General features: G+C 41.7%; 1 protein-coding gene across 1 annotated transcript in view; it reads right to left on the bottom strand.

The window, feature by feature from the left end:
* The window catches only part of EGFLAM (EGF like, fibronectin type III and laminin G domains), a 207,303-nt gene that overhangs the window by 112,370 nt on the left and 82,382 nt on the right, over window positions 1-12,551 (bottom strand). The window contains exons 5-6 of the mRNA XM_037799260.1: window positions 3,491-3,608; window positions 2,106-2,241 (exon numbers count right to left, since the gene is read on the bottom strand). Of these exons, the coding sequence (XP_037655188.1) occupies window positions 2,106-2,241; window positions 3,491-3,608 (254 nt within the window). The remainder of the gene's footprint in view (window positions 1-2,105; window positions 2,242-3,490; window positions 3,609-12,551) is intronic.

Below are 12,551 nucleotides of genomic sequence, written 5' to 3'. Positions count from 1 at the left end.
GCTAACACGAAAAACTTTGTGTTTTTCAGAGTCCTCAAGTATTATGTGTTAGACAAGTAAATAAAAATGTTAAGTTTTGTCCCAAGTTTTACAGATGAGTACATTTAACAAGTATTAGAACCAGGATTAGAATCTTTTCTCTTCTAGGCAGACAGGCTTTGTCTTCCAAGTCTGTTCAACAGCTGGATTATAGAGCATCCTCAGTTAAGAACGTTGGCCTGAGGCTTCACGGTGAGCATTGGAGTTTTACTTTTATTCCCCCCAGCATCTGTTCCCCTTTTCTAGTAATTGCACCCCAATTTTCCTGTGAAGAAACAATCCTTTTGAACTCTCAACCTATATACTTCAGGTCTGGCCCACCAGTCCTTAGTTTCAGAGTTTGGAGAATGAACAGTGTGTAATCCCTGGCCAACGTGACTGGCCCAGAGAGGGGCAAGTGACCCAAGCTTCATCAGTTAGTGTGAATATTGAAACCCTGCTAGATCCATTGAGAAAAATCTCTTTCCATTGGGGAGCTAAGCTAGTAGATTGCAAGTCTTGAGCAGCTGGTGGTGACATTCCGCCACCATACATCAAGAGGTTGACTGAAATTGAAGCCAATAAAGGGGAAAGAGAGCAGACAGACGAATGCAGACAGACTGCTGACATGACAAGGGTCTAGCCGTCCCTGAATTTATATTTGAAACTGAACAGTACAGTTACAGGAGCCAATACATTACTGCCTCATCTTCTCCTTTCGAGTTTCTGCCACCACTCACAATTGAACAAGTCCTGCCTGAAATAAGTTCTGTACTCAAGCATTAAAGAGATTCAGTAAAGTATTACCTCTCTGAAGAAACAAGTATCAGTTTTTCTCTACCAAGGAATAGGCTAGGAAGTCAAGAAACAGAAGCAAAGCTAATAAAAGCTTGGCAGAATCCTTTCTCCTAGCATCAGAGAGCTTCAAGAATGTGGTGCTGAACCAATCCGTTTATGAATCCCTGAAGTTGCAGGCCTCAGACAAGCCCCACCACCTTTAACGTGAGAGTACCAACTCCACAAACATTGAATTCAGACTCACTCCTCAGCCAGAAGCTTTCATTCAGAATCTAACTGCAACTAAAGTTTAGAGGAAGGGCCTCAGATTGGGAATTCCTTTAGCTCACTTTTCTTCCTGCTTAAAATTACACAGCAGAATTGATACTCAATGTTTTTACATCTGTAACCTCTTAGAAAAAACTTCTAATCACCCTTCTACCCTCTGATAAGCTGAATAACATGAACTAAAGAGGTATAGGAGGGAAAAACTAAAAACCAAACCAGGAAACTTGCCCCACAGCAATACAGATGTGAAGGTAACAGTGACTTGTACTCGTTTTAAAGGTTTTTTTCCACCCCCTGAGAAAAGTCACCATCAAATATTTACTTCAAATACAGTGTTCAAAGCAAGGCAGGCAAGTTTCAAGGTTGAAATGCAGGCAGGCTTCTTGGCAATGGTGCCTCAGAACCTAGAACTGTCTCTGACTGTGGAAGGAAAATGCAGAAGAGGTAAGGTAAGTGGGAACAGGTTTACCAGAGAACCCCCCACCCTGAACAGGTGTGGGGACAGGTGCCAAACCAAGGACAGATGTATCAGTCAAGCTTCTCCAGTGAAACAGAACAACAGAATATATAAAGAGATTTGTTTTAAGGAATTAGCTCACACAATTGTGGGGGTCAGCAAGTCCAAAATCCATAGGGGAAGCCAGGAGGCTGGAAATTCAGACAAGAAATGACACTGTAGTCAAGGCAGAATTTCTCTTCTCTGGGAAACCTTGGTTTTTGCTCTTAAGGCCTTCAACTGATTGGATGAAGCCCACCTATGTTATGGGGGTAATCTCCTTTACTTAAAGTCAACTGATGGTAGATGCTAATCATTCACAGCAATATCTAGACTAGTGTTTAACCAAACAACTGGATCCCATAGCCTAACCAAAACACATAAAATTAACCATCAAAACAGGCCTTCAAGCCTTTGTCCACTCTTCAACACACATGTGGAGAAGACAACTCTCTCTAGTTTCATATCATGCTTGGAATACCTGAGATCAACACATTTAGCATTTGAATATGACACTGAAACTTACCTGATGAATTCCACAGAATAGTACTGAATTGGGGAGCTTCCTTCACTCTCTCCAGGTTTCCAAGATAGGGCAACCTCGGAATCAGAAACCACAATGACTTGTGGCTGCTGGGGTGCTGCTGGAGGTAGGCAGGAATCTAGGTGGGACAACAAACACAAACTAGACTCAGCTGGGCTCTAAGCTGCCAGAGAGGTTTAATGCATTAAAAATTTACATGGTTCCCACAACCAGAATATCTATTCAGAAAAGTCTCAAAAAAAAAAAAAAAAAGAAAAAAAAAAAAACCAAACAAACACAAAAATCCTGAAATCAATATCCACCACTGGATTCACCATGTAAAGTTTGAATCAATGAGAGCCAGTCTCCCCAGTTTCTTCCCCCAGCTCTCCTGGCTGGAAATCCAACTACAGGTGGTTCAGGCAGTTGACCCTGGGGTGCAGAATGGTGTAGCCCCTTTACAACCATCAAGAACATTTCCACTCCCTAACAACCTTTGTTCTCTGTCTGCATGTCTGAACTGATATTCACCTACGAGGAAAATCAACTGTTAAGCATTTAAAAGCCAAAGTACATGCTTATTAATGCTGCTTACTTTTATTTTTCTTTTGTGTTTTCCCTCCTGATAATCAGAATCATACATGCCAATGGTAGGACATTGGAAAATGCCCTCGTGCAAAGATGCAGGAGTCACCCTGCTACTATCTTCAAGTCCAGGCTTTCATACCTCCCGACCTTTGTCCATGCTATTGCCTTTGCCTGGAACACTTTTCCCACCTTCTCTTTGGGTGAAATCCTACACATCTTTCAAAATTGGGACAAAGATAGTATTCTTTCTGAAAGCCGAGCCTCAGGGCAGAGGGGAGTGTCAATCCCCCCACTCTACCCCCGCCATGTGCTCCATCTCCTTTGTGCAGAGCCCGGATGCATGAAGATACTCACTTCCAACGTGCTTCTCCCTCCACACTGAGCTCTTGCCTGCACTGACCGACTGGTCCAGCTTCCTGGCTCCAGGGTCTAGCTTGGGGCCACCTCAGGGAACACTGGCTGGATTCCCTTGGCCTATAACTGTCTTCTCCTCTTCCCCTTTCTTACATTCTTTATTCCTCCCCACCCTCCAGATATCAACTTCATTGTCATCCCTTATCCCCTCTCTTACCCCTATGTCAAGTCTTCCTTTGAGCGTTCTTAAGGCCCCATATGCCACACTTACCACCATCTGTGATTGTGCATTAATTAGAGAATGTCTTGACTCAACCCACTAGGATCTAAGTTTTGAAAGGGCAGGGGCTGTGCTTGGTTTGCCTGGCACACAGTAGGTCTTCATTGAAATTTGCTGCATGAAGGAATCAATTTTCCTTTTATTAATGGCTTTGAACCCATTTTACCTTGAGACAAAGTGGTAACATGTTGAGGAGAGCTAAGCCGCCCTTTGCCACTCTGGCTGTAAGCTGCGATGCTCACTAGGTATTCAGTGTCTGGCTTCAAATCTCCTATCACTTCCTCCTGTTGATCACCAGACAAGAAAGGCACAATCAGGAGTTCTGTTTGGGAAAAGCAGACAACTTAAAAGAGGGTTGCATCTCAAGAGTCCTGTTTGAGGGCCCTGTGAAATTGCTTGGGACAAAGATTGTTTGGGTTCTCTAGAGTTGACCAGGTTTTTAAGTTTGCAGAGGAAAACAACCCTGGTGTATTTCCCAGGACTAGAGAATTACACTTTCACTGGAATCTGTGCACCTTCCTAGAACTGTGGCTTTACTATAGGATGTTGCTCTTAATGTCTGAAGTCTGCTCAGAGGATGAGGCTATTGGAATGCAGTTTTCCAGGATTGGAATTCCCTAGCTCTTTCTCTTCATTTGCACCATCACAGATGCTGAGGGATGAGCCACAACAGGAGTCTGAAACCTTGATTTATACATGCATCAGAATCACCAGGAGGACTTCTTAAAACAGATTGCCTGGCCCCACCCCCAGAATTTCTTATTCTGTAGGTTTGGGGAGGGGCTGAGGATTTGCACTTCTAACAAGTTCTCAGGTACTGCTGCTGCTGCTGGTCCAGGGGCCCTGCTTGGAGAACCACTGGGATAGGTGGTTGGAAATGTGTGTGAACTTCCCCTGCACCAAGAGCTCCAGATGAAGAGGACTCACTCCACCTTGGGCTTTGATAAAGTGATATGTCCCTGAGGCTATAGTGCTAAATAGTATGTGGAGACCTGGGTGTCATCCATTAGAAGCACCAAAAAATTGTAGTGGGAAGGACACTGGCTTTGGGGGTCAAACAGGCCTGGCTTCAGAATTCTGTCACTTACTAGTGTTGGCCTTCATATTTAATTCCCTATGCCTCACTTTCTTCTGTAAAATGGTGATGATGCATAAATATCTTACATGATTATAGCATTTGGGTTAATGAGTGTAAAGTAGCTGGTAGAGGATGTGTTGAAGAAATGAGTTGTAATGATTGTTGTCCTGGGTATATGGAAACTTTCCTCTTTTCTGCTCACCTAGGTTCTACCACTTCTCCAATTTTTGAGTCCACCTTTCCTTTGGTGCCTTCCCTGACCACCCAAACCTCTGATCCTACCCTACCAACTGCTGTGTTGTGAATTTAGCATTTGAGATATATTATGAATTATTACTATTTATCTTTAAGGATTGTAAGCCACTTGAGTGTAGGGATCATGTCTTATATTTCTTCACATCCTCCTCTGCAAGTAATTAAACTTTCATTGTTGCTAAGAAGAAGTAATCAAGCGATCAACAAAATTTTTTAAAGCATTCAGTAAATAATTATCGAATATGTAATACAGTAGTTCCTAATTCTGACTGCACATAAACCCTGAGTCACTTGGAGATCTAAAAAAATACTGTTGCCTGGGCTCCACTACTACCAGTTAATTCAGAATGTCTAGGAGACAGGGCCCAGGCTCTGTTTGTGTTAAAGCTCTTCAAGTGGTTCTAATGTGCATCCAGATTTGGAAACCACTGGTCTAAGGCATGGTCCACCTCCCATGTTCTGAATCCCCTGTCTCCTCTTCACTCTTTCTCTTGCATCTCCCACCTCTCCCTTACCCACCTGATGCTTGTGTAAGTATCTACTGTGCCCAAGTCTCTCCCATCTTAAAAATGATCATCATTCCCCCACCACACATGCCCCCTTGCCCCTTTCCTCAGAGACAATCTTCTTGAAGAAGTTGTCTCCACTTCCTCACTCCCTATTCACCCCTCACCTCATTTCTATCTGACTTCTCCCCACCAAAAGTCTATTGAGATGTTCTTATCAAAGTCACCAGAACGACTTAGTAGTAAATCCAATGGATGTGCCTCAGTCTTTCCCTGACTTTTTGCAAGTTTCAATACTGTTGTCCATCCTTTTTCTTAGAACTCTTGGCTCCCTTAAAAACCATGACTCTGCTCCTCTTTGGCCTCCTTCTACTTCCCCAGTTGCTCCTTCTCAATATCTTCCACCCACTTCCCCTTCAACTCTTACTTCTTAAGAGTTGGCCTTTCCCAGGGGCTCATCCCTCACCATCTTCTTTTCTCACTCTATAGAGTCTTGCTTGGGTAAGCCCATCTCCAACTCTGGCCCATGTCTTGATCTCCAGACCTGAATTTGTGACTATTGCTGGAACATTTCTACCTAACAAGTATCAAGATCAACATAACCAAACCTCAGTTAATTGCACCTCCTTCTCCTACCTAAAACAAAACAGGTCCACCTCTTGTATTCTCTATCCCATTGAATAACACACATCACCTTTATCCAGTACCCCAAGCTAGTAATTCTTGACACTTTCCCCTCTTTGTTCACCCCTTCTCCCTAAATTCCATTCAAAAAGTTACCAATGCAATTGATTCTACTGCTTTCATATCATTCATATCTGTTTATGCCATTTCATCCTTACAGCCATTTAAGTCCAAGTCCTCATATTTATGGCAATGGGCTCTGATTCTCCCTGCCATCAACACTCCTGTCCTTCCTCTCCAGTCTAGAGTTCACGCTGCAAGATGATCTTCCTAAACCCCAAATCTCATCTTCTCACTTCCCAATTTAAAAGCCCCTTAGAATGGCATATTTCTGTCCTTCTGTTTATCCTTCCAGCATTCTCTTGTGCCACCTCCCCTCCCTGCATTCTACATTCCAGTCATACTTAAGAACTTGGCAGGGCTCAAATTTATGCCACAGAATTCCTTGCCTCTGGGCCTTTGAACCTGCTGCTCCCTAACAAAATGCCCTTCTCCCCACTCTTGCCTGGCTCACCCCTACTCATCCTTCATGACTCAGTTCAGCTGAGACATTACCTCATTTCTCTGACCCCAGCCCCCCGTCTGGTTAGGTGCCCCTCCTCTGTACTTCCCTGTTGTCCTTGGTATACCTCAATCTCAGCACTACTTGTGTTCTATTGTAAGTGCCTGTTTATTTGTCACCCTATATGTACTCATTTGAAAGCAGGAAGACGTACTTATACCTCTGGCATCCCAAAACTTGACAGTATCAGACATGTAGCAAAAGCTCAAGCAATGCTTTTTAATGAATGAGAAAGATGGACTAATGAGTGAAAAGAAGAAAGAAATCAAACCAAGATATACAAAACAAATAGATGACCTCTTCCATAAACCAGCTTCTCCCAATGACTGCTGCATCTTGATTAACAACATCAGCACCTCTGCCCCAGGTCCCGGAGTTAGAAACTCCTCTTGTTCTTGTCCCTCTTGCCACCTCCACCATATCTTTTAGACCTACTCCCTTCCTTCCACCCCCACCCCAGGGCCTTAGGCCTTAGTTCAAGCCCCCTTGTTCCTTGACCGGGGCCCTTTCTATTACCTCCCAAAGGGTGTCTATCTCCCATCTGCCCCTCCTTGCCTCTCAGCCCCACTCCATCCCACAAGCGCTGCATGAGGGGTCTTTGCTGAACAAACAGATCTGCATTGGCAGTTTCCTCTCCCCCTCCACTGCCTTGCCCTAGGCATCCTGGTTCCATCATCTCTCCCCTGTTTGGTGTCAAGTCAGGCAGATAGGAGACTGGAGGCAGTAGGTGGATATAGCACCTCTTCTCTCATGCATCTCCTGGATTTTTTCCCACAGAAACAGGAATGCACTTTTGAACCAATGTGGTGCACTCAGGGATTTTTTGCTTTAGGATCTCCTTCTCCTGTGAAGTCATTATGCTGGATGAAATAATGTGGGGAGGGGCATAACAGAGTTTCACAGATTAAGATTGATATCAGCCATGTGTCCATACTAAATACGGCTGCCATTAACCACCCTTTATTGGGCGTTTTCTCTATTTCAGGACCAAGGGGTCTTAGTACACATAATCTTATTTAATTCTTCCTTCAGCCCTATGAGTTAAGTGTCATTTTAATTCTCATTTACAGATGAGGAAACTGAAAACCTGAAAAATAAATGATTTGCCCAAGGTCATACATTTGGGAAGTGGCAAAGTGGGCATTTGAACCGTGCTCTGTTTGACTCCAAGATCCAAGTTCTAATTGGATAACACATGTATGAAAGGTATTAAATAATATCTCAATCAACAAAAAAATCTGAAGATCAAATTATTATTACTTTATCTATGAACTTGGGAGTTTACAGATCACAAGTGATCACTGATAACCAACAAATTCGACTTTGAGAAGTTCCTCATGTAGATTAAAAAACAATTTTAGCCTTTCCTAGATGTGGAAGATTAGTGCTGCCTTTAGCCCGGGTGCATTCTGAGGAGAGGGTGACCTTCCCAGAGGCCACCAGTTTCTAGTCTATGTCTTTTCTCATACGGAAAGGCTGTCAAGTTTGCATAAGAGAGTGAGGATCAATAGATCTGAGTGGTCGGACCCATGAAAAGAGGAGTTGAATTCAGTGATTTAACAGTCACTTCTTCCTCACACATCTCTCTTCCAAAATGAAATCTCTCCTTAGATTTTGACTTGTGACACCCTTGGATTCTTTATTAAAACACTGCAAAAATCCACTAATCCTTGTGTTTTTATCCTTAAATTGTCTGTAACCACTACTTCAGCATTGCATGAAACTAGATAAGATGCTGAATAAACTCTTTTCAAAAGGAAACTCGAACAGTCTTTCTGTGTGTGTGTTTTGCCTTGTGAAAGTTTGAAAACAAGTTAAGACGTTTATCATTCTTGACTTTCCTTTTACACAAGATGGTAGAAAACAAAGAGTGAGAGAAATTGCTTTTTTAGAATAGAGACCAGAGGCAATTCAATAGTCATCTCTGGCCCCCTCCCTTCCTATTTCTGGCAAAGTTTGGTGCTTTGCTACAAAATAAGCCTGCTTCATGTTTGTCTAACCCTTCCTTAAATGCAAAATCCCTTCCAAAAACTGCCTCTTTTGCCCTCTGAACATTACCTGGTAGCTTTCATATGGTCAGTGTATCTACATCTATAAAAGAGGAAACCAAGGCAAGTCATTTCACAAGCACAAGGAGAAAGCTTGAGCAACTTTCAACCACATAAGCCATTCTCCAGGAATCTTGTGCAGATCACCAGAAACAACAAACTTCCACCTTATGATTGGGATAATCATAATAGTTTGCTTTTATACCACAATTTAATCCTTGCAACAATCCTGTGAGGTCAGTCCTATTATTCTCATTTTACAGATGATGAAATTTGACCTAGAGAGTTTATATAACTGCCCTTCTGCCCCTGGGGGCAGCAGTGGGTCTGGTTTCCCTTATAAAACACACATGACTCAATACGCTTCCAATTGTCTGACTCCCAGACATAGCCTGTCTAATTCTTAGGCTCACACCTTGTTTTTCAAATGTCCAACTGCCTTTTCCATGTCCCCTGTACCAGTCCCATTCTTTCCACTTACAGTCTACAACAGGGATGACTCATTGCTGCCCAGTTATCTATTCCCTCCTTTCTCATAATAGAAGCCCTATATTTCATTTGGACCATGGTCACTCAAAGACTACATTTCCCAGCCTCCCCTGCATCTAGATGTGACCATGTGACTAAATTATGTCCAATAGTATGTGAATGAAAGCAGTGAGTGCATTTCTGAGATAGCCTTTAAAAGAAGCGTGTGTTCAGGCTACCAGGAGATAGAAAGAGGGTAGAGATTGGGCATTTGATGCTGAAGAACTACAGTAATGTTCAGCAGGATTGATTGTATAGATCCAGAAATAGATGGCATAATACTGTTTGATGGTAGCGCAATATTGTAAGTACATTGAACAAAGATGTCTGTGAGTAAAGCTGAAAGAGGTGGGATAGGGGAATGTATGACACCAGAGGTAAAGATAGATGATGAAGACTGGAACTGTATAATTTGGCAAAAACTGGAGTGGCCAATGACTGTTACTAAATGTACAAATATAAAAATGTTCTCACATGTGGGAGAACAAATGAATGTCAACCATGCAGAGTGTTGAAAAAGGGATGGTATTTGGGAAAAAACATAATCAAAGCAAACTGGAGTCTATGGTCAACAGTAACATTGTAATATACCTCCATTAAATGTAGCAAAGGCAATATACCAAACTTAAATGTATATGAGAGGGGGATATAAGGGAGGGATATGGGATTCTTGGTAGTGGTGCTGTTTTCTGTCCTTACTAATATATTGTATTGTATGACACTTTATTTTTCTTTTTATTATATTTTTTATTATTCACAAAAAAAAAAAAACTTAAAAAAATGTATGGAGCAATTATTTCTATATAGTAGGAATCTGAGAGAATTGAGTTTTCTTTTTTCTACTGTTCTATGGCTTTTGAAAGAGCATTTTAAGAAACCATTATCAGTGGTCATTATTTTAACAAAAATCAGACCATATATTTATTAAGTAAGTAAAACAAAGAGAAAAATGGCTGGAAGGAACAATACCAGAGTTTAACAGTCTCTGGATGATTTCATTTCTGCTTTCTGGTTTTTCTATTTTCTAATTTTTATATAATGAGGAGAACATACATTATTTTTAATGTAAAATAATCACTTCTATTTTCTTAAATAAAAATTTAAACATTAAAAAAAAAAAAAAGGAAGGGTATGTTTCCTTTGCTCTTTCCTCATCTATCAGCTAGAATGTGCATACAGCAGTAGCTGTTTTGGACCATGGGGAGGAAACCTGAGGGGTTGGCAGAACAATGCATCAGATCCCAGAAATAGCCGCAGAACAGCCCTAAACTGCTTGAACCCAGACTGCAACATGAGGGAAACATAAACGAACCTCTTGTTAGAGCCATTGTTATTTGAGTCTCTGGGCTGCTAGACTTACATGAACCAATACATCACCCAATGTACAAAAACAACTTGGACGGCTATATGAGAGAAGATTCTGAAAAGATGGGGCTATTCTTTGCTGAACACCTCATCATTTTGCAATGGTGAAACCATGTTGAATGGTTCTGAATTTAAATCTCTGAACCTGCTTTCAGACCTTGCCTTTACCCTCTCCCATGCTGCTCATTTTTCCTGAAACTGAACATCCCAGTCATTTATTTCCAGAAATGAAACCGGAGGTTATCCTGCTCACAGGTCTAGACGTATAGCTCCCACACTGTGAGGGCATCCAGTAAGCACAGATCAAAGGAGGCATGAAGTGTTCAGGGCACCGGACTAGGAGCCAGGAGACTCACCTGCTGCTGCCAAACCAGCGGTCTGGTCTTGGGGATGCCCTTAGCCTCTCTGAGCCAAAGGTTCATCTCTGCAATTCCATAATTCTTCTAAAATAACTTTAATTGGTAGCTACCAAACTTGGATTAGTGAACTTGGATTCAATGTCACAGTTAACCTTACAAGTCAATACTGGGATCATGGTTGCCTTAGCAGAAACTGGGAATAGACAGCATCATCAGATGGAAGGCACAAAAGAAGTAGAAAAGTGGTACCTTCCAAACATTGTTATGGGTTGAACTGTGTTCCCCTAAAAGATGTGATAAAGTTCTAAACCCTAGTCTGGTGAATGTAACCTTATTTGGAAATAGGATCTCTGAAGACATGATCAGTGACAGTGAGGCCAATTTGGTTAGGGTGGGCCCTAAGCCAACATGACTGATGTCTATATTAAAGTAGAAGAAATTTTGACACAGACACAGACTGACGGATACTGGAGAGGGCCGGTGAAGATGGAGGAGGCAGAGATTGCAGTGATGCATCTGCAACTCAAGGAACACCAAGGACTGCTGGCAAACACCAGAATCCAGAAGAGGCAAGGAGGGATTCTCCCCTACAGGTTTGAGTGGGAGCATGGTCCCGCCAACACCTTTATTTCAGATTTCTAGCTTCCAGAACTGTGAAACAATAAATGTTGTTTCAAGCAATCCAATTTGTGGTATTGTGTTACGGCAGCCCTTGTAAACTAAAACACACCCTTTTTCTGATAGCCCTCAGGAAGGCTGTGTAGGGCAGAGTGGAACTGAAGGAATTTCTATTCTGTGAGTGGTCAGAGAGAGTTAGGGACCATCTTCCAGGACTTCTCAACATGATGGTGTTGGCTTTGAGGGCTGGACAAATCTTCCTTGTGTGGATCTGTCCTGCATATTGCAGGAGAGTTAGCATCCCTGAGGCTTGTCCACTAAAATTTGCATATGTATTTCCATATGTCCCCTCTGGGACAGAAATACTCCTACTCAGGAAAAATTGCTAGCCTACTCCTTCATTTTACAGTCAAAAAGAGTGAGATACAGAGATTCAGAAAGTTCATTGGTCTTGCCCAAGATCAGACTTGCTCTGGTTATGGAGCTGAGACTAGATGCAACTTACCTGATTCCTGGATAAGTTTTCTCTCTAACCTTGAATAAGACCCAGACAGAATCACTGTTCTGGGTCCACACCACCAGTGGACTCTAAAGCAGGGTAGTGGCACATTCCACTGGGTGAGCAAGACAATCTACTGAGATGCCAGAAGAAAATAAAAAAAGTTTCTATTTCTGTTTTATTTCCTCCTTTAAAATTCTGCAGGGTTTTATAATGTACATAATGTATTCATATAGCAGCACATGTATGATTAATAAATACATAAATGTACATATATTGGTACATGTTCAAATATTTTTAAACTGATAGTGTCCATGACCAAAAAGTATACAGAAAATTGATCCAAACATCCTTTTCTACTTCTAACTTTAACAATTACTAAACTGCCCTGATTTGTTTTATAATTTTTTTTTCAGAATTAAAACTGCAGATTGTTATTCTAAGGAAAACATAAAGTGGGTGTGAAATGCTAAGCCTCTATACAGGTAGATTATCAAATATTGCATCAGAATTTCGTATAATAAGCCAGGTTATTTTGGCCATCCCATCATTTAAATAAGACTAACCATTTGTCAATCCAATCCTCCATCTGGCGATTCAATCCAGAAAATCAAATCAACCATTTTTAGGTGATTCAGTAATGTCTTATTGAAAAGGCCTGGGATTGTTACAGGGAGTAAGAAAAGTAAAAGTAAAAGGGTACACACTACCCACCAGTATCATGC

This window comes from Choloepus didactylus, chromosome 11 (genome assembly GCF_015220235.1).
Source record: "Choloepus didactylus isolate mChoDid1 chromosome 11, mChoDid1.pri, whole genome shotgun sequence".
Taxonomy (NCBI): Eukaryota; Metazoa; Chordata; class Mammalia; order Pilosa; family Megalonychidae; genus Choloepus; species Choloepus didactylus.
Note: the sequence above shows the minus strand (reverse complement) of the source record. Positions and strands in the feature narration are given on the sequence as shown.